Raw genomic sequence first — 26,909 nt, 5'->3', positions numbered from 1 at the left:
TAGTCAGGTGATGCCATCTTGCAGAGAGCTGAATATTTTCCAGGTTTGCTGGCAATATGTTTTAGAGAAGGGGAGAGAAATCAGCAGATCTCTGACTTTTCTTGAGACTAGACTCAACAGATTGTTAAACCAGGTACATTCAGCTACTTAGGTACACGGAAACTGCTCTCAAGCTTTATTGAATTGCTGGTTCATACACAGGAACTAAATTAGGTCTATAATTTCAGATGCCCTTTTTTAATGACTCATTTTTCTGTCAATAAAATTGACAACAGAGACCAGTACAGTTCCTTTGCCCACCTCTGAGCCGCCCTGTTGAGTCATGTGACACAGTCGAATGTTGCCAAATATACGCTGTCACTTTCTACTGGCGTTTTCATGGAAATAAGATTAGAAAAATAGAGCCTGCACATGCCCAGGGAGGTTTTCAGCAGACATGAGGGATGGCATCAATCATTCACCAGAAGGTCTAAGATTTTCATTGATAGTGCAGACCTTATTTGTGTAACTAAAGATGAAGTACGTTCTTTTTCTGGTAAAAGTCATCTCCTTTGGCGGGGACTTCTTTACTGACCTCAGAACCCCCTAAAAGATTCAAATAGCTTATCTTCCTTCCCTTCCTGAGACTAGAGAAGAATTTCTAAGATGAAATAGGGAAATTAGGTTTAACTATGAGTTGAAGTCACATAAAGAATTTGCAAAATGTGCTCATCACAAGGGAAAAACTCTAATGATCCTTTTATAACCATTTTCAAAGGAAAAAATGGATAACCCTCAGTTTTATTCTGACATTTTCCCCCATTGATGCCAATCAAGTCATTTACTGGCTAATGTAACCAGATAGACTGTACTCATGAATATTTTGACATTTAAAGACAGATAACAAAGGAACAAATGTATAAGCTTGCCAAAGAATATAGGGACATGCTGAATAAAAGCCACCTTGGTGGTAATACACTCCTCCACTTTAAGAAGAGAAAAATGAAGAGGCCCAGAGAAAACTATGAGAGTTGAAGTGTAAATGTGACAATTTATATAAGATGTAAATTATTAATACATTTTAAGCTTTGTTAAAATTTTTAAATTTTTAATTAATGTAATTAGAAATTAAATTAAAATATAGAAGTTAAGAATACTTTTAAAAATGATGCTGACTGTTCAAGAAAAGAAATAAAATAAGAAAAATGAAAAATAAAATACTGAGATAACATTTTGCCTGAGTAAACTGGCAATGATTTTTTTTTTACTTTAAATATCATGCTCATTAACCAGAGCATGGGAAAACTGGCAATTCTCATTCTTTGTTGTTATATATGTAAGTTGGTAGAAATCCTATAAAGAATAATTTAGCTATATCCATCAAAATTACAGATGCACCCTACTGTTTCACCCAGAAAGTTCCAATTTTAGGAATTAATTCTACTGATATACTCCCACTCATGCAAAATGTCTTTGAACAAAGATATTAATTGAAGCCCTGCTGGAAATAAAAATAAGAAAAATTGGAAGCAACTTAAATGTGCATCAGTAGAGGGTAATTAAATATATATCTTTAACTTATAAATATGTACAATGAAATGTTATATGGCATCTAAGACAGATAAGGCAGACAATTATGTAAAAGTTCATATGGTACAAATGTAATTACATAACTGAAATGCAGAATAATGTGCAATATATAATTCTATTTGTGCATATATGCTTATCAGTGCATAGATTAACTCTAGAGGTATACATAAGAAACCAACAAAAGTGGCTATATGGGAATAAAAATGGGGAAACTTTTTAATTTATATCATGCACAAGTGTTACCAAGAGGGAGGATAAAAAAGAATAGGAAAGGAAAGAAAAAAAAGATAATAAAATAATTCAAGAGAGAAAGAAATAACAAAAATAATTCTCTGTGTACAATTTAACATGGTTAATAAAGTGCTTACTATGTGAAAAGCAATAGGTTTATATTGGTAATTATTCTCTCCATTTTTATAGGATTTTAGAGTTTGAAAGCATTTTCCCAGAGTTGATGCCAAGAGATCTATATTGCAAAACTTGAACCCATGCTGACTCATTGCTTAATAGTAAGGAAGTCGTTTTTATCTTTTTATACGTTTATATCTGACTCTTTGTACAATGATTATAAGACTTTTACCTTCTTTTCAAATCAAATGTAATGCCAAAAAATAAATCACAGAACTGAAAATTTTTTTTAGCAAACATGCACCACAGTTCTAAAAATTGTTTCCTTAGGACCCTTAGAGAAGGAGTAGAATATTTTCATGTTAATCCTTTCATTTCAAAGAATTATTTTCCTAAACCATTTCTTTGTCTTGTGTTTTCTGATTTTCATTCATATATTTTAGCTACTTCTGTTCTCAATTGAGTTTTTGTGGACAGACTTCAAAAATAGCATTTATTTAGCTCCTTTTGCCAGTGCAGTGAGTTACTTAACTTTTTAACCACTGACAGTCTAATCCATGTAACTACAGTGTGCCTGCCTAGCCACTCCTTGGGTTCCCTGGAGATACTCTGTCTCCTTATAATCTCACCCTATATTCCTTTCAGATTCCCATCAAGCCAGGTTCTCATTCAGACTGTTAGTTCTGCTAAGGCTAGGAGCGCTGTCAGCTCTAATTAGATTCTATTCCTCACTACAAGCCTATTGTGGAATGCGCTTCCATAATAAAATTTAGTCTGAAATAGACTGTGTGCTAAAGGTCAAGCTAAGATAGCCTTTGGCTTCCCCCTAGATTCTAAATTGATTTTCTAGTTCATGAATCTCCTCTTTTATATTTGTTTGCTGGATGGCATGATCTTAGTGGAAAAGAGTTCTGATAATCCGCCCATCTAGCGCCATTGTTTCTGGTGGCTTTACTTGGGATGGGCTGGATTCTGGGAGTCTAAAATCCTTGCTGCCCTAAAATCAGGTAATCGAGGTCATTGTATCTCCTTGTCAGAGCCTCCTCTGATACCCTTTCCCTTAATCATCTATGCAGACTCCTTCCCTTTGGTTAACATAGAGTTCTACTCTTGGGTTTGTCGTTGACACACTTCTGTAACACTGGCATCACAGGGGAATGGGGCAGCTCTTCAAGATATTGATTTGCAAGAGAAAACTAAGATCCCAGTGAGTTCCCAGAGACTATAGTAGAAGTGACTCTCAATTAACAGGCTTTTAAGTACCTATTATGTAGACTCAAATAGCATATAATGTAGTTGGGGAGATGAGTCATGGACTCATGATTAGGCTAGGGAAAGCAGTAAATGCCGTGTGCCAAATAAATGGTACATAAATTAAAGTATCATGGGAGCCCATAATCAGATAGCAACCACCTCCAGCTGGGATAAGCTTGGAAGACTTTTTGGACAATTTCGATTGAGTTTTCAAAGACAGGAAGGATTTAGGTCATTGAAGTGAAGAGATACTACTGAAGGAGGAAAAGGCATAAATCAAACACAAAGTATAAAATAGGTTTGGGATGCACTGAGCACACACATTGGCTGGAATGGAGGTGTCTTGCGTATGGAAGTCAGAAGGCTTGTCATACTCAGAGACCCCTTCTTTAGGAAACTGCCCCGCCCATAGCCCTCTGCTCAGGGAAGAAGCCCCAGCACCACGCCCCCCCCCACTGCCTTTATGTTTTAATTGCATGGATGGACAATCACTGGTGAAACTGGACTTGGGCAAGTGACTCAGAAGCAACCAAATCAATTAGCACCATGATGTCCTGAAATGATAGCCTCTGTCCAGAAGAGATGAGAGTGCTTAGCTAAGTTATTTATACCAGCTGCCTTTGGAATTTGAAGACTGATCATATGATAGCAAAGGGAAACAAAGATGACATGACACAGGAACCATACAGGACGATGACCCTTCATCCACTCTTCTTATATCTTCTTTTTATACCTTTTTTAAATTGAGATTTAGTTGATGTACACTCTCCTTATATCTTGAGTTTCTCTTTGCATCTACAAGAAGTATCCCAGGGCAACCATATTTGAGACAGGGAGGTTAAGGATTATGGGGCAAGGCCCTGGCCTTAACCATGGCCTTGGAATTTGCAGAAAGATCCATAATGCCTCAATTCCCCCACCCCTATGGCTGAAGAAAACATGAAAGTGGGCTAACATGAGGGGAAGTTGGAGGTAGGATGGAAGCCTTGCTGTCTTTCAACATATGAAGCTTCTTTCCAAGTTTACAGATTGCAGGATTTAATCTGTTCATAAATAGCATTAGCTGGAGGTAGACATATCTCCATTTTCATTCAGAGAGAGAGTACAGCCCCAAAATCTGGAACCTGAGTGCTTGGAATTGAACCCCACCTTCCCCACTATCAGCTATATAACCTAGGGCAAGTTATTTTGTTTACTCTGTACCTCAGTTTCCACATCTGAAAACAATGAGGAGGAGGATAATAATCATATCTGCCTTATAAGGTTGTTATAAGAATTAAATAAAGTGCATGGCACATAGTAGGAACTATATAAACACTGTTAAATAAACTTAGCATATTTTTATTTCCAAAGATTCTATGTAAGTTCAGTGGGTACTGTATGTCCCCCAGTGTAGGTCCCTATGGACTTAGGTAAAACACTTAGGAGCATTTTCATAATGAATAAATGATATGATGGTATAAAGAGTCCTGTTTGGGTACCATGGTAGCAGAATATAACAGAAAGATAAATTAAAAAACAGGGTTCTAGAATTTCTTTCTTCCCACAATACTGAGCAGCAGGGAGAGAAAACTACGGGACCTTGTGTGGAGAATAGGAGCCCCATACAAGGACACAGTTCCAGGTCATCACAGCAGACACTGCATCTTCTCTGTGTGCCCATACCTAAGGCTGTGCCATGCAGCATGTTTGAATTGAAGGAGAACATTGCAGGGGACTCCATGCTTTCTTTGCAAGGAGAATACAAGGGCCAGCAATACAGAGATTACATCAATGCGGCATTTTTAAAATCACTTGTTATTTGAAATTCTCTAAAACAAAACAAGAAGAAAAAACAACAGCAACACCTAAAATGCACGCCTCAGCAAGCTGACAATCACTGCCCTGGCACTGACTCTGTCCCGGTAATGGGAGACGGCAACAGGACGCTTGGAGCCCTGCAGCTCTGAGATGGAGAGAAGGTTCTTTCACAGCAACTCTGAGAGAAAGAGAACGAGTGAGCAGAAGACAGTGATCAGCAATTTCCGATGATGGCTGCGAGAGACAAGATCTCAAATGCACCGGATTTTAATGCTAATCTGGTTTCCAGTCTCATCTAACACGCTTGAGTCTCACATAGGTCCGTCTTTCTTTTCAGGCTCCCAGGGGAAATTGTTTCTGCCTTTAGATCCCTTTTAGCCTTCTTTTGTTCCCACACACCTAAGGTCTAGCAAAAGCCTTACTTCTTGAGCATTTGTCCCAGCTGTGCTCTCAAAACATCCATTGTCTCGATCTTAACATCGCAGATCAAAGCAAGATCTTTATTTCCTTGAGTCTGCTCTATTTTAAAAACCTCCTTCCTCTTCTGGTTTCAACTGTCCACAGTCTATTCAAAACACTTGAAAAGACTTCATCTTCCCAAGCATCACTTTATCACAATATTTCCTTTTCTTAGAATCCTATAGTTGCTCTTTATTGCTTCCTGAATCGCATTAATATCTAAGACTAGGGGCTTCATTGCCTTCCAACTGCTGGACCTCCCATCCTCTCACATTTTATTCCAACCCTGACTGCCATATTTCCTATTACTTTCCCATTCTGCTGCCAGCAGAGAGTTTTTCATCCTCCCTCTCATTCCTCATCACACATGTGACATCTTCCCTTTGAACACAATTGTCCTACTCTTTGCCCAACCATGTCTTGAAAACTCTTCAGTATGATGGCTTTCACTCAAAACTTATAGTTTTCCCAAACAGTAAATAATTTTTCTTCTTTCTTCCTCAATTCCTGAGAATTCCACCATTGTAGACATAGAGGAGGATGAAGAAGACAATGATGATGGTAACTTTGATGAATAAAATAATAAGAGCTTATGTATGGCTAGAATTTTGCCGTTTGCATAGCAATTTCACACAATCTTATATTGTTGTTGTTCCTGTTATTATTTAGTTAGCATAAACTATGTCCAAAACTCTTTTCTTCCTCACATCCCTCTATATTTCACACAGTGCTTCATATACATGGAGTAAAAGAAAGCTAGAAGGATAGACTGAGTTTTCATTGCATAGTTTTAGAAAATAATTTCCCCACGAGTCCTCCTGTTTTCTCGCTTTACAAGTTGGGATAATAAATAATTTGCCACTCTCCTCCCTCTACCAGGGGAGCTTTGAGGATTAAGGGTAGAATTATGAAAATGACTCATTTTACAAAGTGACCAAGAGAAGAGTTGGAATTCAAGAGAATCACAGCCCAAAGGGTCACGATTTGGGAATCATGCCCCAGCCGGCATATTCCTTCTGCCTCTTTCCTATATCCATTCCAGCTTTAAGGGTATGAAGTAAGTACAGCAAAGAAAAGCTATCCCAGAACTCTTGAGTTTTTAATCCTAAAAATCAAGACACACACTGGCCACGAGTTAAGCTGGCCAGTAGATTTAGCAGAAATATATATTTCTGCCATAGTATCTAATTTTGGCATAGTATATAATTCACTATGCACATAATTCAGCCCCCTGAGGCAACTTCCAAATAAATGTTTGTCATTTCCACAGGCATTAACACCTATTACTTTGGGGAGAAAAGCTCTAAGAAAAGATAATCTTGGCTTTGCATTACTAAATCAGCACTCTGAAATAAAATGTTTGCTCTATTTTGATATTTATTGAGAAATGTTTATATTCTGGGTAGCTTTTTTTCTAAACTACTGATTTCTTCCTCTTAATTTTGCAAAGTATTTAACGTGTGACACCATGGGATGCCCCTTTTGGAGAAAGAACAGCCTTGCAGAGCTGCCAATTAGTGCCACTCTGGGCATTTTTACAGCACTCTACCTTTTTTGTGCTTTATGCTTTTTCAGAAGCTACTTTCATTTTAGGGCAAGGAAACTAGACCCAAGGTATATTTAAACAACCATAATGAGGGTTTATCACAACTGGGGGAAAGTGAACAAATGTAGTAGAGGAAAAAGGAGGGAAAAGGTAACCAACACAAAGCAAGCACAGACACGGCACCTGATGTGATGCTAGGTATTTTACTTCAGTTATTTACACGGTTAACATTTTATTTTGAGAATTTTGAAAGAATAGTCCAATAAACACATATAATCTTCACTTATATTCATTGATTGCTAACATTTTGCCCAATTTGCATGCCATATCTGCACAATATAATATATATATATATATAGAGAGAGAGAGAGAGAGAGAGAGAAAGATATATATATATATATACAGGACATATATATGTAGAGAGACATATATTTATGAGAGAGAGAGAGAGAGAAACACATGTACACATACACATATTACCTGTGTGCATATATATGGCACATTTTAAAGTAAGTTGTACATAACACTTCACCTCTAAATACTTCAGCATGCATCTCTCAAAAACAAGGATGCTCTTCCACAAAATCTCTGTATCATTATCCCATTCTTCGGCCATATTAAGTTTGATCTCTTGGATATGTGTCAATTGTAAGATCACTTGTAATTTCTCAGTTGTAAAGATACATTTTCCCTTACAATTCAAACATAATATGGAGGGGGAGGGCAGTGCTTCTTTGAGAATATCACTTTCTTCAACAATGTTTCATCTATTTTAAGCATCAATTGATGACCCTGAATTATAAAAATATTATTCCAATTTTACCAATGAAGAAACCAGGTTTTACCTTCTTTATATTAACTAGCTAACATGTAGCTGAGCCAGCCTTCAAACCTACCCAGGGCTATAGACTCATAATCAGCTGCCCTCTGGGGTCATGCTGCCTTGTTAAGATCTTGGTAAAATTGGCCCCAATTCCTATAACACAATTCAGAGAAAACGCACTGCCTTTTTTAAGATTCCTGTAACTTCTTCCGGGACTTACACTGTCAGGGATACTCCTGGTTCCAGCCTCCTGGCCCTGATGAATCAGAGCTTCCTGTTCCACGCTAACCCAAAGGCTGAGCCCAGTTTTAGTTTCTTTCCTTGATTTCTATACATAAAAGAGCTTCTGAGTGGGTAGTAGACTTTAGTGAAGAGATGTTAAAGGAAAAGATTTACTTTGCCTCTTCACCAAAAATCTAGAACTGAATACGAGACATTTCTATTCTAAAAGTCATTTGTCTCATCTCCATGTCCCTAGCCTCACCCACCCCAGCTTCTCTGTATTCTTCTTCATGTGAACACAAAGATTAACTTCCTCTCATATTCTTATGGAGAATAATTCAGCACTCCCCAAGCCTTACAGTAAACTCCACTGTTCCTGCTTCCCTGTGTGTATCCAGACTCAGACAAAGATTTAAATTACACCTGATCAAAATGTGATCAAGCATTGAGCTTCCAGTTCTCTCTCAGTCATTCTGAGGGGGACTGGGGAGGTAGAAGGAGTGGAATTCTTGTTACACGACATCTCAGGAAAATCAACCAATTAGCTGAAGGCCTTAAAGTAAAATCAGAGCCTAGTTTATATGCCTTTGAGTTTCCATGGAGATAAAACATTAACTGGAATGGGCCACTGTGAGGATGGTAAGAGGTTGACAGTCTCAGTAAAAATGATACAAGTGCTGGGTTTCAGATTTACAGTAACTGGTTTGGGGCTATACATGGAGTTATTCTTTCCCACAGAAGAAAGTGGCCCTTACATGATAAAAAGAATAAGAGAAAGGGGACTTTTCATAGAGATATAAAAGAGTAAATATACATATTTGGGAAGCAATACCAAGCTAAATGAGTTATCTTCTGCCTTTCAAAGAATCAAGACAGGATCTTGTAAGAAGAGAGAAACACCTAATGTCCCCAAGCCAGACCAAAACCTCCACCGTGTCCTGCTTAACATATGAGAAAAGAAAGATATTCAAGATGGTAGGAGAATTAGCAATAGTCGTCTTAATTTTGTAAATATTTTTAGAATGCTTTATGAGATTAATCATTTTTTAAGCAGGTTTTTTGTTTGTTTGCTTGTTTAACCACGAAGACTATAATACAGGAAAATCTACTAGAACTTTAGGCAGCTTCTGTGCATGTTTTAAACTTTGTCCACACATCTATGGAGACTTCTGTGGGTGTTAAATATGAATACGTTTTATTCAAATGATACTGTCAAAATGTTCCCCCAAACAGGACCTGTTCCCAAAACAACCAACTTTCCCAAAGCAGCCATTTACTCCAGCCTTTTCTTTTATACTGTCCAACCTTGGGTCATCAGTCTGTGAAGCATCCAGTTCATTTCACATACAACCTTCTACTGCTTTGAACTTGAGAACAACAATGTCAATTTCTTTTTTTTTTTTTTAATTTTTATTTTTATTTTTATTTATTTATGGCTGTGTTGGGTCTTCGTTTCTGTGCGAGGGCTTTCTCTAGTTGCGGCAAGTGGGGACCACTCGTCATCGCGGTGCGCGGGCCTCTCACTGTCGCGGCCTCTCTTGTTGCGGAGCACAGGCTCCAGACACGCAGGCTCAGTAGGTGTGGCTCACAGGCCCAGTTGCTCCGCAGCATGTGGGATCTTCCCCGACCAGGGCTCGAACCCGTGTCCCCTGCATTGGCAGGCAGACTCTCAACCACTGCGCCACCAGGGAAGCCCCCAATTTCTATATTCTGTGCTGGAGTGGAAGAGACTACAGAAGATTTTCCGACAGGTTACCCCATCAGCTTGTCACAGGAGAACACAACTTGCGGAAAGGGACAAGGTCCCTGGTTGTGGCCTCACGGCTCTGAGAGATGCCGCTGTGCGATGACTTCGCTTTGCGTCTCTGCAACCTGTCCATACCCACTACCCATCTCCTCTCCCCTCCCAGTTCTCAAATCTCTTTTTTGTCCACCATTGGCTGCTTCCTAGCTTTGACAGAGTTTTCTGCTCTGTGGTCAGGCCTGTGCCAGAGTTAATAAAAGTTTCACCACTGCTGTGCCCCTCTGTTCACACCATCTCAGGAGAAAGAACTCAGACAACTGTTCTGAAGAGGAAAAGAAGAAAAGCCAAAGAGAATTAAACTAAATGTAAGGCACTTGTCTTTTGAAGATCTTCTCTCCTTTGCCAGGATCAGGATGAACTATTTCTTCCCACAGCACCCCTCCTCCTCCAATCATTGTTATAATCTCCTGTGGACAGACCTGCTTCGTTTTTATCTATGTCTAGCTTCCAGAAACCATGTGGACTACAAAGAAATGGCAGAAAGAGTGTAGTGACAAAGTCCAGTCTCATCCAGAGGGATGACTTTGAAAGACTGAGGAGAAGATGTAAGAAAGTGTCAGTAGATTTTTTGAAGAGGAACTTCAGAAAAGGAAGTAAGAAGAGGCAAAGGTGGCATAAAGCTGGGGAGATGCTGTTTTCTGCTGTTAACAAAATTGAAATGGTTCCAGGGAGTCACAGGCAAGCCATTTTTTTGTTCTTAAGGAAGGTTCTATTTTCTTTCTAGGAGTAGAAAATAAAACAAATTATAAAAATTTTTCAAAAAAGTTCAAAGGAATCCATTAGCCTGATAAAAAGAGCCAACCTCTTTTATACACTTAATTATCAAATTATAATTGCTCTGAAATAATAAATAGTAGTTCACAATTTTTTAATGCTTGGTATGAGCTAGGCATTATTTAAGTGACTTGCTTGGATTACTCCCATCTTATAGATGAGGAAACTAAAACTTAAACAAAACAATTTGCTCAAGTTTCCAAACTTGCATAATTAGTAAGTGGTGAAACTGTACAAACTACCGTAACTACTCAAGACTCCATACTTTGAAGCGGGATTAGCCAATACAGAAAAATGCCAAAAGGAAGATTCAGGACCATGGAGGATCAAGAGTTACACAGTCTTAATATTACCTATGGCTCTACCAGATCCTCCAAAATCAACTTCTGGTAAATTTCATCATACCTACTTTTAGGCAAACCAAATAAAAATGCCCAGAAAAAAAAAACATCGAGAAAGGGAAGTAGAGTTTTACCAGTCCTAGGAAGTCAGAAAGCTAGCCAGCTATTCTCCCATAGCTGTGAATGCACTTGACCAAAAGAGATTCACCTGCGAGGTGGAAGAGGGGTGGACAGAGGGGCCGGGGGTAGCAAGAATAACTAAAGGTTGTTTGCTAGAGAGAGAGAACTGCAGACTTGCCAGATGGTGAAAATGCTCACTTTGAGGAGGTCCCATTTGAATGAGGTAAAAAGAGAAGTAGGAGCTCTAAGGACAACAAAGCAAAGTTGCCTCTGTCTCCCTAGAGGAAAGGACATGGGGAACCCCTTGGTGCTGCCCACAGGTAGCAAAGAGTCTGCCACTGTAACTGGAGCATTTCAGTAGAAATGCATATGGACTCTTAAGTGTTTCCAGATCCCTGCTTCATTTAAGCCTTCTAGGGTAAGTAAACACCAGCAACGCTTTACAGTCAAACTGGCAAACATTCTACCTTTCTGTTTGTTGACAGCCAACAGTTTGTCTTCGATATTTCTGATGGATCAGAGTTGAGAAATGGGACCTTGGAGAATCAAGGCCTTTCGCCTTGCATTCATTCCTCTGCCTGCTCAATAAGAGAAATAACAGTGCACTGCTCAGAACCCTGCTGCAGATAAATTAGATAATGTCTATAGAGGATAATGAAGATTAAAATGGTGCATGTACCATTGTCATGAATAATGAACACATTAGCTATACATCGTTATCCCAAACATACGTTTTAAAGCTTATCGACTACAAAACCGGTGACATTTTAGTAGATGTTCAACTTAAAAGGAGGCCCTTTTGAAAAATGATCGACTAGATTCAAATAAGACTTTTAAATAATTTTCATATTTCTATTAACTGTTTATTTAGGATCACATTGTACATGTTCACTCATTATCACTAGGTCATTCTGAGCTTTTCACAAAAGGATTTCAAATAGGACCAGATTTTTTTTTTTCAATCTAGCCAGTAATGACCTTTTCTTCTTAAAAATTTTTTCAGAAAATTGGGAAGCATATTAAGAAAAAGATAAATAAACCCTATCTATGAAGTTCTACCCACTCTTTGGACCTTGTAAGTCCTCCTGCCACTGCCATTTACCCAGCCACTGGCATGACCCACCTGATGTGCTTCTCCCAGCTAAGCCTCGCCAGCTGCTTGCCCCTCCATTTAACTGCCTGACCCACCCCAATTTTAATGCCTGGATCCATGACGAATCTCTTAAATTTTGCTTTGTGGTTATGTGATCAATCAGTCAATCTATGCTAGTGAATTCTAGAATAACTTAACACCTAAGTAACAGCTTGCAATTTTTACCTGGGACCTCATCACATGATGGTTGTTCCTAAATCTCTGTGTACATAACCGAGGTTGCTGGAGATGTAACGGCCTCGGTATGTGCTGACTCTGTGACCCGCTCAGTCCTCACTACTCCAGAGTATCCTCCGCGCTCACCTCCCTTCGGGCTTCTTCAGCTCTTCATTTATTGTGCGAGCTGTAAATCTGTTGTGGCATGTCCCTTGGCACTTTCACTGGACGAGCTCCTTGACTAGAACAAATTTTAAACTAATGTGCTCTCTCTGGCCGCTAGTTGGGAATTTTATCATTCTGAGAGACAGAGCCACAGAGAGACAGCCAGAAACAGACGCTCCAGTGACTCATTTCTGAACAAAATCCTAAAATAAGCAAGCTTTCCAAATGTGCATAAAATTTCAACTGCATCTGTATGTCCTGCTTATCTCTGGTACAAGGAACCTTATTTAAATTGCCTCCAGAACTTGCCCCTACCCTCCAATAATATGGACAGTGCCAGTGCAGGGTGGCAGGGCAGGGGTCCTTGCGGAGGAGAGAGAATGTTTTGGAGGGCAAACTGGAGAATCCACCCCTTAGGCCCTGCTGCTGACCATTTGCAAATTCAGGGCTGAGTCTGGGGCATCGGAGGTGAAGGTGGGGGAATTAGGTGGCAATTATTTATATGGGATTCATGGTGGAGCAAAAAACTTTTCCTAAAGAAAGTCTTTAGCTGAAAAGAATAATTTGGGGAAGGAAGTTTCTTCATCCACAGTGTTAAATGAGCTTTTTTAAGCAGAAATTCTTAACTTGGGCTCTATGGAACCCCTAAAAGCCCTTGGGGGTATTCTGCAATTCAATGCAGAATGATGTGGTATGTGTATTGCATGAGAATACTTCAAGACTACAACTCTTAAATATTTTCAGCCTCAAAGAATAATTCATGCCTCAAAACATTTATAAAATTGAATTATAAACTGTAAACTTAAAAGACCCAAAGAGAGACATTCTGAATTACTGTATGGAAATATTGTACCTAGGCATTGATTTATACAGGTATGGTAAATGATGACCAAAGTAAGTGACAGATACTATTTACTTATCATTATTATTATTTTTTATATCACCTTTTTGTATGCACAAACCGAGTGAAAGTGGGATGCTTCATGGAGGACAGAGAGAAAACAATAGGATTAACAGTGCTCTGAGATCCAGGGATTCATGTAAACCTTCTAAGCCTCTTATTTCAACTCTAAGATAAGAATTCGATCTGATGACATTTCAAGTGAACTTTCAATTCTAAACTTCTACAGCAAAGCCTTTATCCATGCTATAATTTAAATATTTGTTCCCAAAGGTACGGTCAATACAAAACAAAATTTTAAAATAAAAACAAATACACAAGGAAAAATACGTAAATTTTGTGTTCTTTTAAAACCTCTCCAAAAATTAAGACACTTCCTTGTCAGAAACCACATTGGAATATCTAGAGAATTTGTCCAAAAGCACAACTTTCTTATGATTTGGTGACAGTCATTGAGAAAAGAATTGTAGTTTGCGGGATTGCCTAATTTATTGATAACTAAACACTAGCAGTTATTCTTAAACTTTAGCCTGCATCACATTCACCTCAAGAGCTGATTGAAATAGATTTCTGGGTACCACCCCCAGAATTTCTGGTTCACTGTGTGGGTGTGAGCCTGATAACTCGCCTTTCTATCGTGTTCCTGGATGATGCTGAAGCTCTTGCACCAGGAACGACAGTCTAACCTGCATCTGCATCCACCCTACACTACCCTCCACCCTGCACTACCCTACACCCTGCACTACCCTCCACCCTGCACTACCCTCCACCCTGTACTACCCTCCACCCTGCACTACCCTCCACCCTGCACTACCCTCCACCCTGCACTACCCTCCACCCTGTACTACCCTCCACCCTGCACTACCCTACACCCTGCACTACCCTACACCCTGCACTACGCGCCACCCTGCACTACCCTCTGCCCGGCACAACGCTCCACCCGGCACAACCCTCCACACAGCACTACCCTCCACCCTGCACAACACTCCACCCGGCACAACTCTCCATCCGGCACTACCCTCCACCTGGCACTAGCCTCCAACCGGCACAACCTTCCACCCGGCACTACCCTAAACGTGGCACTACCCTCCACCCGGCACAACCTTCCACCCAGCACAACTCTCCATCCGGCACTACCCTCCACCCGGTACAACCCTCCACCATGCACTACACTCCATCCTGCACTACCCTCCACCCTGCACTACACTTAACCAGGCACTACCATCTACGCGACACTACCCTCCACGCGGCACTACCCACCACCCTGCACTACCTTCGACCCTACACTACTCTCTACCCTGCACTACCCTCCACGCAGCTTTACCCTCCACCCTGCACAACCCTCCACCCGGCACAACTCTCCATCCGGCACTACCCTCCACCTGGCACTACCCTCCACCCGGCACAACCTTCCACCCGGCACAACTCTCCATCCGGCACTACCCTCCACCCGGTACAACCCTCCACCATGCACTACACTCCATCCTGCACTACCCTCCACCCTGCACAACCCTCCACCCGGCACAACTCTCCATCCGGCACTACCCTCCACCTGGCACTACCCTCCACCCTGCACTACCCTCCACCCGGCACAACCCTCCAGGCGGCACTACCCTCCACGCATCACTACCCTGCACCCTGCACAATCCTCCACCCTGCACAACCCTCCACCCTGCACTACACTCCACCATGTACTAGCCTCTACCGGGCACTACCCTCCACCCTGCACAAACCTCCACCCTGCACTACCCTCAATCCAGCACTACCCTCCACGCAACACTACCCTACACCCTGCACAAACCTCCACCCGCCACAACCTTCCACCGGGCACTTACCTCCAAGTTGCACTACCGTCCACCCTGCACTACCCTCCACCGTGCACTACCCTCCACACTGTACTACCCTCCACCCGGCAAAACCCTCCACCCTACAAAACCCTCCACCCGGCACAACCCTCCACGCTACACTGCCCTCCACCCGGCACAGCCCTCCAAACGGCACTACCCTCCACGCGACACTAGCCTCCACCCTGCACAACCCTCCACCCGGCATAACCCGCCACTGGGCACTACCCTCCACACGGCACTACCCTCCACCCTGCACAACACTCCACCTGGCACAACTCTCCATCCGGCACTACCTTCCCCCTGGCACTACCCTCCACCCTGCACTAGCCTTTACCCTGCACTACCTTCCACCCTGCACAACCCTCCACCCAGCACAACCATCCACCCGGCACAACCCTCCACGCTGCACTACCCGCCATCAGACACAACCCTCCAAACAGCACTACCCTCCACACGGCACTACCCTCCACCCTGCACAACCTTCCACCCAGCACAACACTCCACCCGGCACAACTCTCCATCCGGCACTACCCTCCACCCGGAACAAACCTCCACCCTGCACTACACTCCACCCGGCACTACCCTCTACGCGGCACTACCCTCCACACTGCACTACCCACCACTGTGCACTACCTTCCACCCTACACTACTCTCTACCCTGCACTACCTTCCACGCAGAATTACCCTCCACCCTGCACAACCCTCCACCCGGCACAACTATCCATCCGGCACTACCCTCCACCTGGCACTACCCTCCATCCTGCACTACCATTTACCCTGCACTACCCTCCACCCTGCACTACCCTCCACACGGCACAACCCTCCACGTGGCACTACACTCCACGCTTCACTACCCTCCACCCTGCACAATCCTCCACCATACAAAACCCTCCACCCTGCACTACCCTCCACCCTGTACTACCCTCTACACTGCACTACCCTCTACCCTGCACTACCCTCCACCCGGCACAACCCTCCAGCCAGCACAACCCTCCACATGGCACAACCCTCCACGCGGCACTACCCTCCACCCTGCACAACCCTCCACCCGGCACAACTCTCCATCCGGCACTACCTTCACCAGGCACTACCCTCCACCCTGCACTACCCTCCACCCGGCACAACTCTCCATCCGGCACTACCCTCCACCTGGCACTACCCTCCACCCTGCACTACCCTCCACCCGGCACAACTCTCCATCCGGCACAACCTTCACCAGGCACTACCTTCCACCCTGCACAACCCTCCACCTGGCACTACCCTCCATCCTGCACTACCCTTTACCCTGCACTACCTTCCACCCGGTACAACCCTCCACCCGGCACAACCCTCCACCCTGTACTACCCTCCACCCTGCACTACCCTCAACCCGGCACTACCCTCCACGCGGCACTACCCTCCACGCGGCACAACATTCCACCGGGCACTAATATCCAAGTTGCACTACCGTCCACCCTGCAGTACACTCCACCCTGTACTACCCTCCACCCGGCACAATCCTCTACCCGGCAGAACCCCACACCCGGCACAACCCTCCTCCCGGCACAACCCTCCACGCTGCACTACCCTCCACGCTGCAAAACCCTCCACCCGGCACAACTCTCCATCCGGCACTACCTTCACCAGGCACTAGCCTCCACCCGGCATAGCAAGCCATGCTGCACTTCCACTGCAACAGAAGGTTGTCTGGGCCAGGGAGCATCCCATTTGGTTGTCATAGAGGAAACAGACGTGTCTTGGTTTTTATCTCTGAGAGCAGATAGATAATGTTTAGAAATTCCTAACTCTCTCATGAAACCTTGCTCCCTACATCCACATATAGACTCATTCTCTGGTAACTCAGTAAGTTTCATTGACTTATTCTGACTTCTGGGTGGCAATAGCTCTAATGTCTCAGATTTCCCCAAAGAGAAAAAAAGAGTCATGTGCACATTTAAAAGAAAGGAAGGAAGGAAGGAAGGAAGGGAGGGAGGAAGAAAGGAAGGGAGGAAAGGAAGGAAGGAAGGAAGGGGAGAGAGAGAAAGAGAGAGAGAAAGGAAAGAAAGGAAGAAAGGAAGAAAAGAAAGGAAGAAAGAAACAAAAGAAAAAGAAAGAAAGAAAGAAAGAAAGGGAGAAAGAAAGATAGAAAGTAAAGACAGGGTTAATACCACTAACTGAGCCTTAGGTCGTGACCAGGCAATTGGATGCCCTGTCTTAGGAGGCATGAAATGAGTAGAGTCCACGCCTCCAGGGAATACTGAGAAGTAGACAACACATGCTTGTGTCATATCTGTGCCACTTAACTCATTACAACTCATTTAAAATAAATTGGGATTTTTTTGGTTGTTGTCCTGGGCTTGAACGTAATATTTTCTTAATGTCTGTTGTCTAGTTCCGCCAAAAGTGCTACTTCTTCTGGGGAGGAACCGGAAGTACAGCAGACGAGCAAGGGAGACTAAAGACCAGACAGAGCCCAGGTCCTGCTACATCTTTGCTATGTGACCTTTCTGAGCTCCCATTTCCTGTTGGGTAAAGTGGAAACTACTTATATTGCCATGAGTCTTGGAGAAAAATGTGCAGTTTCTTTTCCTTTCAGTTCCCTGTAGGTAGATCTTCATTCACCATGTGCTTTATCACCCACTTTCAAAGGTCCCAATACACATCAGAACTATTTGGATGACACTAACACTTGTCAACTTTCAGGGATTATATAAACTCCACTATCTTACATATCTCTAAGTGACAACCACGATAATTTATATCCTTAGACACAATGCTAAAAGTCTTAATAAAACACCTGCTAAATTTTCAATCCATAAGTATGGCTATATCACCTACCCAATTATCCTGTTGAGCCTACGATGTGTAAGGCATTAGGCTAGGCCCTATGGTGCAGGGGTCCCCTGACCAAGACCATCAGCATCACCTGGGAACTTATTAAAAAGGTGGATTCTTGGGTCACATGCTAGAACTACTGAATCAAAACCTCTGGAATGGGGCCCAGCAATCTGTGTTTTAACAAGCCCTCCAAGTAATTTTGAGGTTTGCTAAAGTTTGAGAATCACTGCCATAGGAGATTCAAGAAAGTATCAAACAAACTGATTGTAATGCATGGGAGATTAGACAAGAGTTCAAATAGCAACCGCACAGAGCAGTATGTAGCAGCTGTGTGAGTGTGACAGAGCTTGGGAGTTCTATGGAGGGACAGGGCACTTCACACTGGAACATTAATAGAGGCTTCACGGAGAGGGTGTAGTAGAGTAAGGACTAAAGAATCTTAAAATGCAGAGCAAAACGCAAGGCAAAACAAGCTTCAGAAACAGCCTGAAAAAAGCTTTGGAGGGAGGTTAATGATTAATTCAGAGAAGCTCTGTGTGATGAACCAGGTGAGGCAAAAAGTTGCTACATTATGGAGAATTTGGAACACTGCTAGAAATGTACTCCCAAAGCAGTGGGAAACCACTGCAGGTTTTTGAGGAGGAAAGTTACTCAAGCTGACCTGTGTTTCAGAAAAATAGCTCTGGGAGTGAGGTGAGGGATTTGGCATAGAAGAGTTTACAGGCAGATAATGATGTGTTATAGCCCTTCTGTGAGGGACTCTGAATTCTAATTTAAGATCCCCAATGCTGTTTAAAAACCACTGCATTAGAATAAAGACTGTTCTGTTTAAATGAGAAATGCTGCCATCTGATCACATTTTGATACATACCATGCATTGTTTCATAGCTCTAACTCATTCGATTAATTTAATAAATGCTCATTTGAATGCTTTTTCTGTGCCACAAAACAAATGAAATTCAGTAGTATGGTGTTTCTTTTCCCAAACTCTCTTGTTAAGCAAAAGGATGCTTTCAAGTCAGGGATCTTGTGCTTGTGCATCACCCTAGCTTCCTCTTTTCTGGGAAGATGACACAGCCTTCCTTGTTTATCAGTGCATCCAGCATGTCTGTCGCTTCCTTCCACTTTTCACAAGATGGGTCTTGTTCGGAACTTCCCTACTGGGTACAGCAATTGTGTCTCTCAGGAAGTTCAGTCCACACATCACTGGTAGGTCAACCACGACCTCGCCTCTTCTTTGCTAAAACTGACCCGCTCCAACTCCCAGAAGTCATCCTTCAGCAGGGAAATATCTATGTGACCTGGTAGAACCAATCAACTCAGTGGAACTTGATGGACGGGCAGGACTTGGTGGGCATAGGGGAGGGAACACAGGTGTTTGAAACACACTGGAAATTGCATTTTTTTTGTTGTGTTTTTTTTTAACCTGACTTCTTGTAAACCGTAATGTTCAGTGTTTAGGTACTGATGGCCCTGTTTTTAAATCTCAGCCAAACTGCTTATTGTGAGATCTTCTGGGTTTCTTGTTTTCTCTCAGTTTATTCATATTCAAAATGGAGATAATCCTTGGAGTTGTAGTGAGATACGATGGTTAGCACAGGAACTATTATTATCATTTTTGAATTGTTGCAAGCAAATTGAAGTTTGAGAAAAAGTATCACTCTTGATCATTAAATTAGTTAATAATAGAGAAGACACACATCAGCTGTTATAATTCAGTGATGTATATTTTATTCTAGATATTTAAAAGGAGAATAGTGTGTATTTTGTTCACGTAATACAAAGGAGAAAGGCTTTAAGTCTCTAGTCAAGGAGCTGAGGCACAGAATTCTTCTTAAACAGCAATACACACTAACTTTAGTTTTTATGCTTATGTTTCGAGTATAGGGAATATAACACACCAAATTATGCAGAAAGTAGATTTTAGTTTACTCCTGTAAAATGAATGAGAAGCATAATTTGGCTCTAAAAATAAAGTTTTAAAATTGCTTTCAAATTAAATTTTACTCTAGAATCAGAGTACTTTAACCAACACTGGTTAAAGCTGTCACTGGGCTGCAGTGACAACTATTCCATTTCACATTGAAAGAGTTAGAGCATCAAAAGAGAAGGAAGTAGCTTAAATTCACATATCACATGAGTGAAATCCCATACAAGAACTAAAACTGATTCTTGCGGTAGAGGGAGAGATGACAGGCAGAGCACAGAGGATTCTGAGGGCAGTGAAAATACTCTATATGATATTATAATGATGGATACATGTCATTCTACATTTGTCCAAACCCACAGAAGGTACAGCACCAAGAGTGAACCCTAAGGGTAAACTATGGACTTTGGATAATTATGATGTGTCAATGTATTTTTATCCTTGTTAAAAAAATGTACTATTCTGGTGAATGCTTTTGATAATGGAGGCTATGCATGTGTGAGGGGCGAGGGTATTTGGAAAATCTCTGTACCTTCTTCTCAATTTTATTGCAAACCTAGAACTGCTCTCAAAAAATAAAATTTGAAAAGAAAAAGAAACTGACTCTCTCTTTCCTTAGGATGGAGCTGGGGCTGACTGGGCCATAGGGATCCCTGAGGGTGAAGCAGAGACTTCCAGGAAATTCAATCACAGAAGGGAAAAGAACAGAGAATTCTACAGGAAGTCAAAGCCTATTGAAATAACCAGATGAGATTTTAGAGTTATTCACTGAAGTGTAAGAGAATGAATGTTAATACTAATTAGTAAGTTCCAACACAGTATATTCCCAGCACATGGTGGGATAGGTAAAGGATGAGAACCACAGAGAAGTACTCACCGTGAACTCAAAAGTGAGAAATATATTATCACCCTCTCGTGTATAAAACCACAAATCTATGGTATAAAACCCCCCTCTACTGTATAAAACATAATGGATCACAGCAGAGTATTAAAGACATTTAAAAGATCTAGAGTGATTCCAGGTCCTTGAGACTAGACAACAACCTGATATGAACTCATATTAGACTAAAAAATGTCTCATTAGAAGCAGGGGTGACCTATCATGGAATCAGAGAAAAGGGAGTCAATATTTAAAGCAAATACTGAAAAGACAAGAGTGGGGCTGGAGACCATAATACTTGAGGAGCAGGAATACATATGGCTGGGTAACATTCACCAGAATCATCAGTGGTGAGGTAAAAACTGAGAAGACCTACAGCTAGATTGATCAAAGGTTGAGATTCAGCTGGGCAGGTAAAATGGGAGGACAGGCAAGCAAGGACATTAAGAGAAAGTGACTAAAGTGATTTACAATGGGGTCTAAGTTGGATGAGAGAGCAGTAAAGGTGGGAGGAGTTGATGGACAAAAAGCCAGGAATCGTGGAGGGACTCAAGAGTGATGATGCTGGAAAACAAGAACCCTATGGTTTGAGAAGGCCTAAAGCATAGGGCCCTGTGATCGGAGAAGGGTCTTGCTGAGTATGGGACCATGAGAATGAGGTGCTGAACTGAGGAAAGTTGAAAGTTACTGGATCTGGAAAGATGAAAAATTCAAGAGGCCAGGGTGTTGCATGAGGAATCCATGTGAACAGGAAAAGTAACCCACGATGGAGAATAAGGCTGTAAGCTAGGTGCTTCCAAGAATGAGAGGGAGACGGAGGAATTTGGTAAAGGAGTGAGATAAGGAGAGATGGGGATTTAGTTGGATGTTCAAAGTCGCCAAAGAGCAAGGGTTTTTACGTGATAGAGAAGGACTCATGCCTGAAAGTAGCCTTGAGAATGAGTACGCGACCCAAGTTACTGGAGCTGGGGAATTGGGCCACCTCTATTTGGGGGAAACAAGGTCCTCAGGGGGAGTCAAACACCAGCTAAGGCAACGTTGTGCAGGGAATGTTCAGTGAAGGGGCTGAGGGCAAGGGGAATTGTGGATATAGGATAAGAGTGGACACAGAAGAAAAGTAGGGGAGGGAGGGGAGAATAGAAAAGTTGGGTATGTAACAGGAAGAAAAGCACAGAAGTGTTTGGGGATGAAAAGATGGGAGAGGACAGAGGAAAAGGAGCTTACACTTTGGACAGTCACAGAAGTAGCAGGGGCAGGAGGCAATTTTTACATCCAATCCCCAGTGAATGGGAGGAGATACTGTCAAGGAGGGATGGGGAAAGCCTCCACGGAAGGAGTAAATCATGACCTGTGTTGACAGGACTTTCAGGGAGTTGGAGAGGTTGGGCTAGCTTTGTCCCAAGAGAGTCATAAAAGGTGGGGTGAAGTGGGGAGAGTTAAAGTGGGGCAAGATACTTTTGCTACTGTCTGCCCTTAAATAACCCTGAGCGCAAAGACAAGGTAGCTGAATGCCTCCATCAAAGAAAGCTTAACCCCCTCTCCGTTTCCTCCTGGGTTTCACTACGCTCAGAACATTTCCTCATAGGAGTACACTATGAGCCACTTGGGTATAAAATAATACAGATCACAGAGCAGTGCAAGGAGCAAAAGAAGGAGGGAGTCTTACAATATGTCCACAATGGTGTAAACGTTTCAAAGTTGAGCTACCAGGGGGTCAGTGTATTGAATCCAGGGGAAAAAAATATAGTATGTTGTTGTAGTTCCCCATAAAGCTGCAAAGCAGCACCTCTTCGTGTAGTCTGCATTCTTTGGAAAAGATAGTGGTTCTCTTCCTCTGTGCTTCTGTTCCTGTCCTCCCTCTCCTTAAAGCAATATCTTACAAACAGCAGACTTTCTGAGAAGAGATAAGAGGATTTGGGATTGTCCCAAATGCAGTCTGTGCAGACTCGGCTCTTATCTGCTCAGATTATCTGGCCTTCATTAACTATTAAACGCTAACCTTTCCTATTTAACAAGAGGAGACTAATTTTCACAGCCTGATGAGAGAGATGTGGCGGTCTCTCAAGGCCACGTCTTTCACATTTCTGCCTTCTGGAAGATACCCCCCCCAAAAGTTCATTAAACATTACTAACCATTCTCATGACTGTATCTGCCATTCTCTTAACCTGGAGCTAGTTAGCTGAATTTGATGTTCTCTACATCTGGAAAAATTGTGTCTACAGTGCTCAGGGAAAAGGGTGAAAACGGTCCTTGTAGCTACTCTGGCCCTTTGGCCAGCCCGGTTTGGTAAAGTCCTTCTGGACAACTCTCTCTTTGCCCTGGGGGTGGCCGGAGGTCCTGAGCTATGACTCAGTCCATTTTCTTTGGCATTTCACTTCTTTTCAGTTGTGTGTTTTCCTCTCCTAAGTCTTTGAACATGGAACATTTACAATTCCTGAAGCAAAATTAGATGAAATCATCCTGAGAGTTAGATCTTTAGAAAAGTGTCAGTAAAGTGTTCCTTTACTTTCTAGTAATCTGTTTATAATTTTAATTTTTGCAGATTAAATTCTGAGACCCAGGGCTGACTTAATAATTTGCTGTCCCTTCAGACCGATGGTTTAAAAATATTTGTTCCGTATGTATTAAGGAGAGAAGTTATATGTTCTGTGGGGCGAGGCTGAGCAGCAGGGGTGCTCCAGCTCTGCTGAGCTGACCTGAGTCATTCAGTCCTCGTCCCAGATGAGCTTAACGCTCCGCAAACGTCTCCTTGCCCCTTACCTGACCCAACATCCTCAGAATCAGGTTCGAGATTTTTTTATTGTAACCTGAGCATGAGTCTTGGAAGTCTTTATTCTCATCCCCAGAGTCTTATCAAAGTAATTCTTGCAACTCCTTTCCCCTAGAGGAATTCTGGTAAATATGATTCCTTCTTATTCCCATTGATGTCTCTGCACCCAGTGACCTTTACCTCTCTTCATGTATGGATGAGCTGTCTTATCCGTGGACTCAGCCTAGCTAATAACTAAGGTCCCAAAATATACATGAATGTACAACTTTGATGCTATGGCAGTGATAAAGTAACAAGGGAATACTGTTATATGTGACAAAGTTATGGCCAAGATTGGAAACCAAACTAACAGAGATTTTTAATAATTTTTTAAAGTTTCTTTGTCATTTAATTTTTTAATGCTTAATTCCAATTTTGGAGGAATTCTGAAAATTTGCCAATTAACTGAGAGGGATGTTTTTGACAAAGTGTATTTTGATTTCAGCAAAACTTTGGGCAAAGTTTTTGCTGTATTGTTAGATGAGATGGTTAAGGCTAGGTATAAACAAAAATATAATATATGGGTAATTTTTTTATTTTTATTTTGGAAAATTTCATGCATATGCAAAAAATACAAGATGGTAGAATAAGCCACTAAGTACCTGTCACTTAACTTCAACCATTTTCATCCCATGACTAATTTTGTTTCATCAGTTCCAGAACCTTCCCCACTATCACCAAGTTTAAAAAACACCTCAAAAAGCTGAGAAAATATATTAACCGAAGTAAGTCAGACAGAGAAAGACAAATATATATCACTTACTTGTGGAATCTAAAAAAGTGATACAAATGAACTTATTTACAAAACAGAAACAGACTCACAGACATAGAAAACAATCTTATGGTTACCAAAGGGGAAGAGGGAGAATGATAAATTAGGAGTATTGGATTAACAGATACACACTACTATATATAAAATAGATAAACAACAAGGACCTACTGTATAGCACAGGGAACTATATTCAACATCTTGTAATAATCTATAATGGAAAAGAATCTAAAAAAGAGTATATATATATATATATATATATATATATATATATATATATCTGAATCACTTTGCTGTGCACCTGAAACTAACACACCGTTGTAAATCAACTATACTGCAATTAAAATTTTTTTTAAAAGCTGAGAAAATATGTTTGATATTAACAAGATAAAATACTATCAGTGTAAACAGAAATTTCTCCCTTTGAGAATTTTTAAATGTGTCTTTTAAATTTAATTTAATTGATTTTAATTTTAAGGATAAAGAAAAAGTTTTAAAGAAATTTGGGGGAAAAAGCTCTGAGTGGGATAGCTCAATATAAACCAATTCCTTGAGAAAACTGCTAAACAAGTGGACACCATCTAAGCTAAGACAAAAAGTGGTTTCCAGATCAACTAGATGATCATGAACTCTTGTCTTATGGGCCCCCACTGAGATACCATCTTTAACTCTGAACACCACATGTTAAGAAAGATAACGTACAAGTAAACCACATCCTGGGAGAGCTACAGAAAAGGTATCCAAAAATCATAGGGGGAGCAGGTAAAGAAACTAGGCATGTCTCATTTGAATTAAAAATAATTAAGAAGTTAAAAGACAAGAAAATTGCCTTCAGTCACTGAATCAGTGTCCATGGAAAAAGGACTAGTTTTGCCAATTTAAAGATATGCTGAGTATCTTTTGACACTTTGCAGGCTTCTATTGGTTTCATTTGGTGACAAATTTTAGACTCTTTACTTCAGTATAAGCTTAATACCAGGCATACTAAATACCATCTTTCAGATGCTTACTGTTCTCCAAATGACAAACAGATCAAATCTAAATTTGAAAAATTCAGTCAATATTGGGCACGGGAATGAAAAATTTAAACATCCCTAGTAACTGATTTCATGGGATTCTGCTAAGGTGGGATGAGAATTATTTTTAATAAGAATAAAAAAGAATAGATCCTGGAGCCATTGCTCCACAAGTTGAACTTTCCAGGAAAGGATAGGTTATTAAGGAAGGGAGAAGGGAAGTGTGGTTCTTAACAGTCACATTATCATGTCCAGAGCCTCGCACAGAGCTTGACAGATGTGCTCCATAAATGCTGGTTGAACTGACATGCACAGGGCAATACGCTGCATAGGGGACAGATGCTGAGAAGACCCCGTAAAAGAAGAAAAGAAGACCCCCTGCTATTTCACTCCCATCCTCTCCAACGTCTGCAAGTGTCTGGAAGTTCAACTTTGGAACTCATCCCTTCACCTTTTGAATATGATCACAGTCAAAATGCAAGTGATTCTGGAACAAGTCATCACCCAGGCACAAAGTGGTCGCACAGTATGTAAGAAGGATGCGCTCAGAGTCTGCCCAGTTGGGGTTTAATTCCCACCTCTACCCCTTAGCAGTTGTGTGGCACTGGACAAATCTCTTAATCTCTTTGCACTTCTTGTTTTATATGCAAAAAGCTGGATTTTTAAAAGGATTAACAACAGGAAGTGTTTAACTGTCACACATGCTCAAGTAAAGGTAGCTCTTGTTAGTACTCTCTCTTATCTGAAAATTTTGAGAGAGAAAGAAAAGAAAGACCCTGAGGAAAGCAGGACCCAGGGAGGGGGCAGGAAGGCAGGACAACCAGAAGAGGAGGGAAAAGAAGCCCCTTCAGTTTGGGGCTTGGGGCCAACAATAGCCTTTGTGGAGGTCCCACCCCTGAGGCAGCTCACTTCCCTTCCCTCCCGGGTTACCCGAGTCAGTTCCTTATATGGCCACCCCTGCCCCCCAAAATTGCTTCCCTTCTCCATACACACCATTTGGTATAACCATGCTTATGGCAGAATCTCCCATGCTAAAATTGTGTATATACCTTTAAATCAGTACTGATTCTTTAAATAATGAGGGTTTCTTCCTATGAGACAGAAGGGAGTCAATGAGATAAGAGAACCAAAAAAATAAAAAGTCAAAGAAAGAGGCCAAGACAGAACAGGACATATTTAACATCTATCACTTTTTAGAACAGAAAGTATAAAATGTGATTTCTAGATCTTACTGTGAGGTGAAACCAGATTCTACAGGACAACTGAATGGTTTTCAAGCAGTCAGTGAATTAACTTCAGAAATTGTAGCTATTCTTTTGAAAACAGGAGGAAAAAAAACTTTAAAGGACAGCAAGAGGGGTATAAAAGGTTCCAAACACTCTTCTATTATTGTTGTTAAACATCGAAA

At 41.5% G+C, this 26,909-nt stretch overlaps 1 protein-coding gene across 1 annotated transcript; it reads left to right on the top strand.

The window, feature by feature from the left end:
- Positions 1–14,597: 14,597 nt before the first annotated feature.
- On the top strand, positions 14,598–16,931 carry LOC132376427 (uncharacterized). The gene is made up of 2 exons (XM_059942088.1): positions 14,598–16,620; positions 16,744–16,931. Exons 1-2 carry the CDS (start codon positions 14,598–14,600, stop codon positions 16,929–16,931), a joined length of 2,211 nt encoding a protein of 736 aa, XP_059798071.1.
- Positions 16,932–26,909: the final 9,978 nt, after the last annotated feature.

The sequence above is a fragment of the Balaenoptera ricei genome, chromosome 12 (genome assembly GCF_028023285.1).
Source record: "Balaenoptera ricei isolate mBalRic1 chromosome 12, mBalRic1.hap2, whole genome shotgun sequence".
NCBI lineage: Eukaryota > Metazoa > Chordata > Mammalia > Artiodactyla > Balaenopteridae > Balaenoptera > Balaenoptera ricei.
Note: the sequence above shows the minus strand (reverse complement) of the source record. Positions and strands in the feature narration are given on the sequence as shown.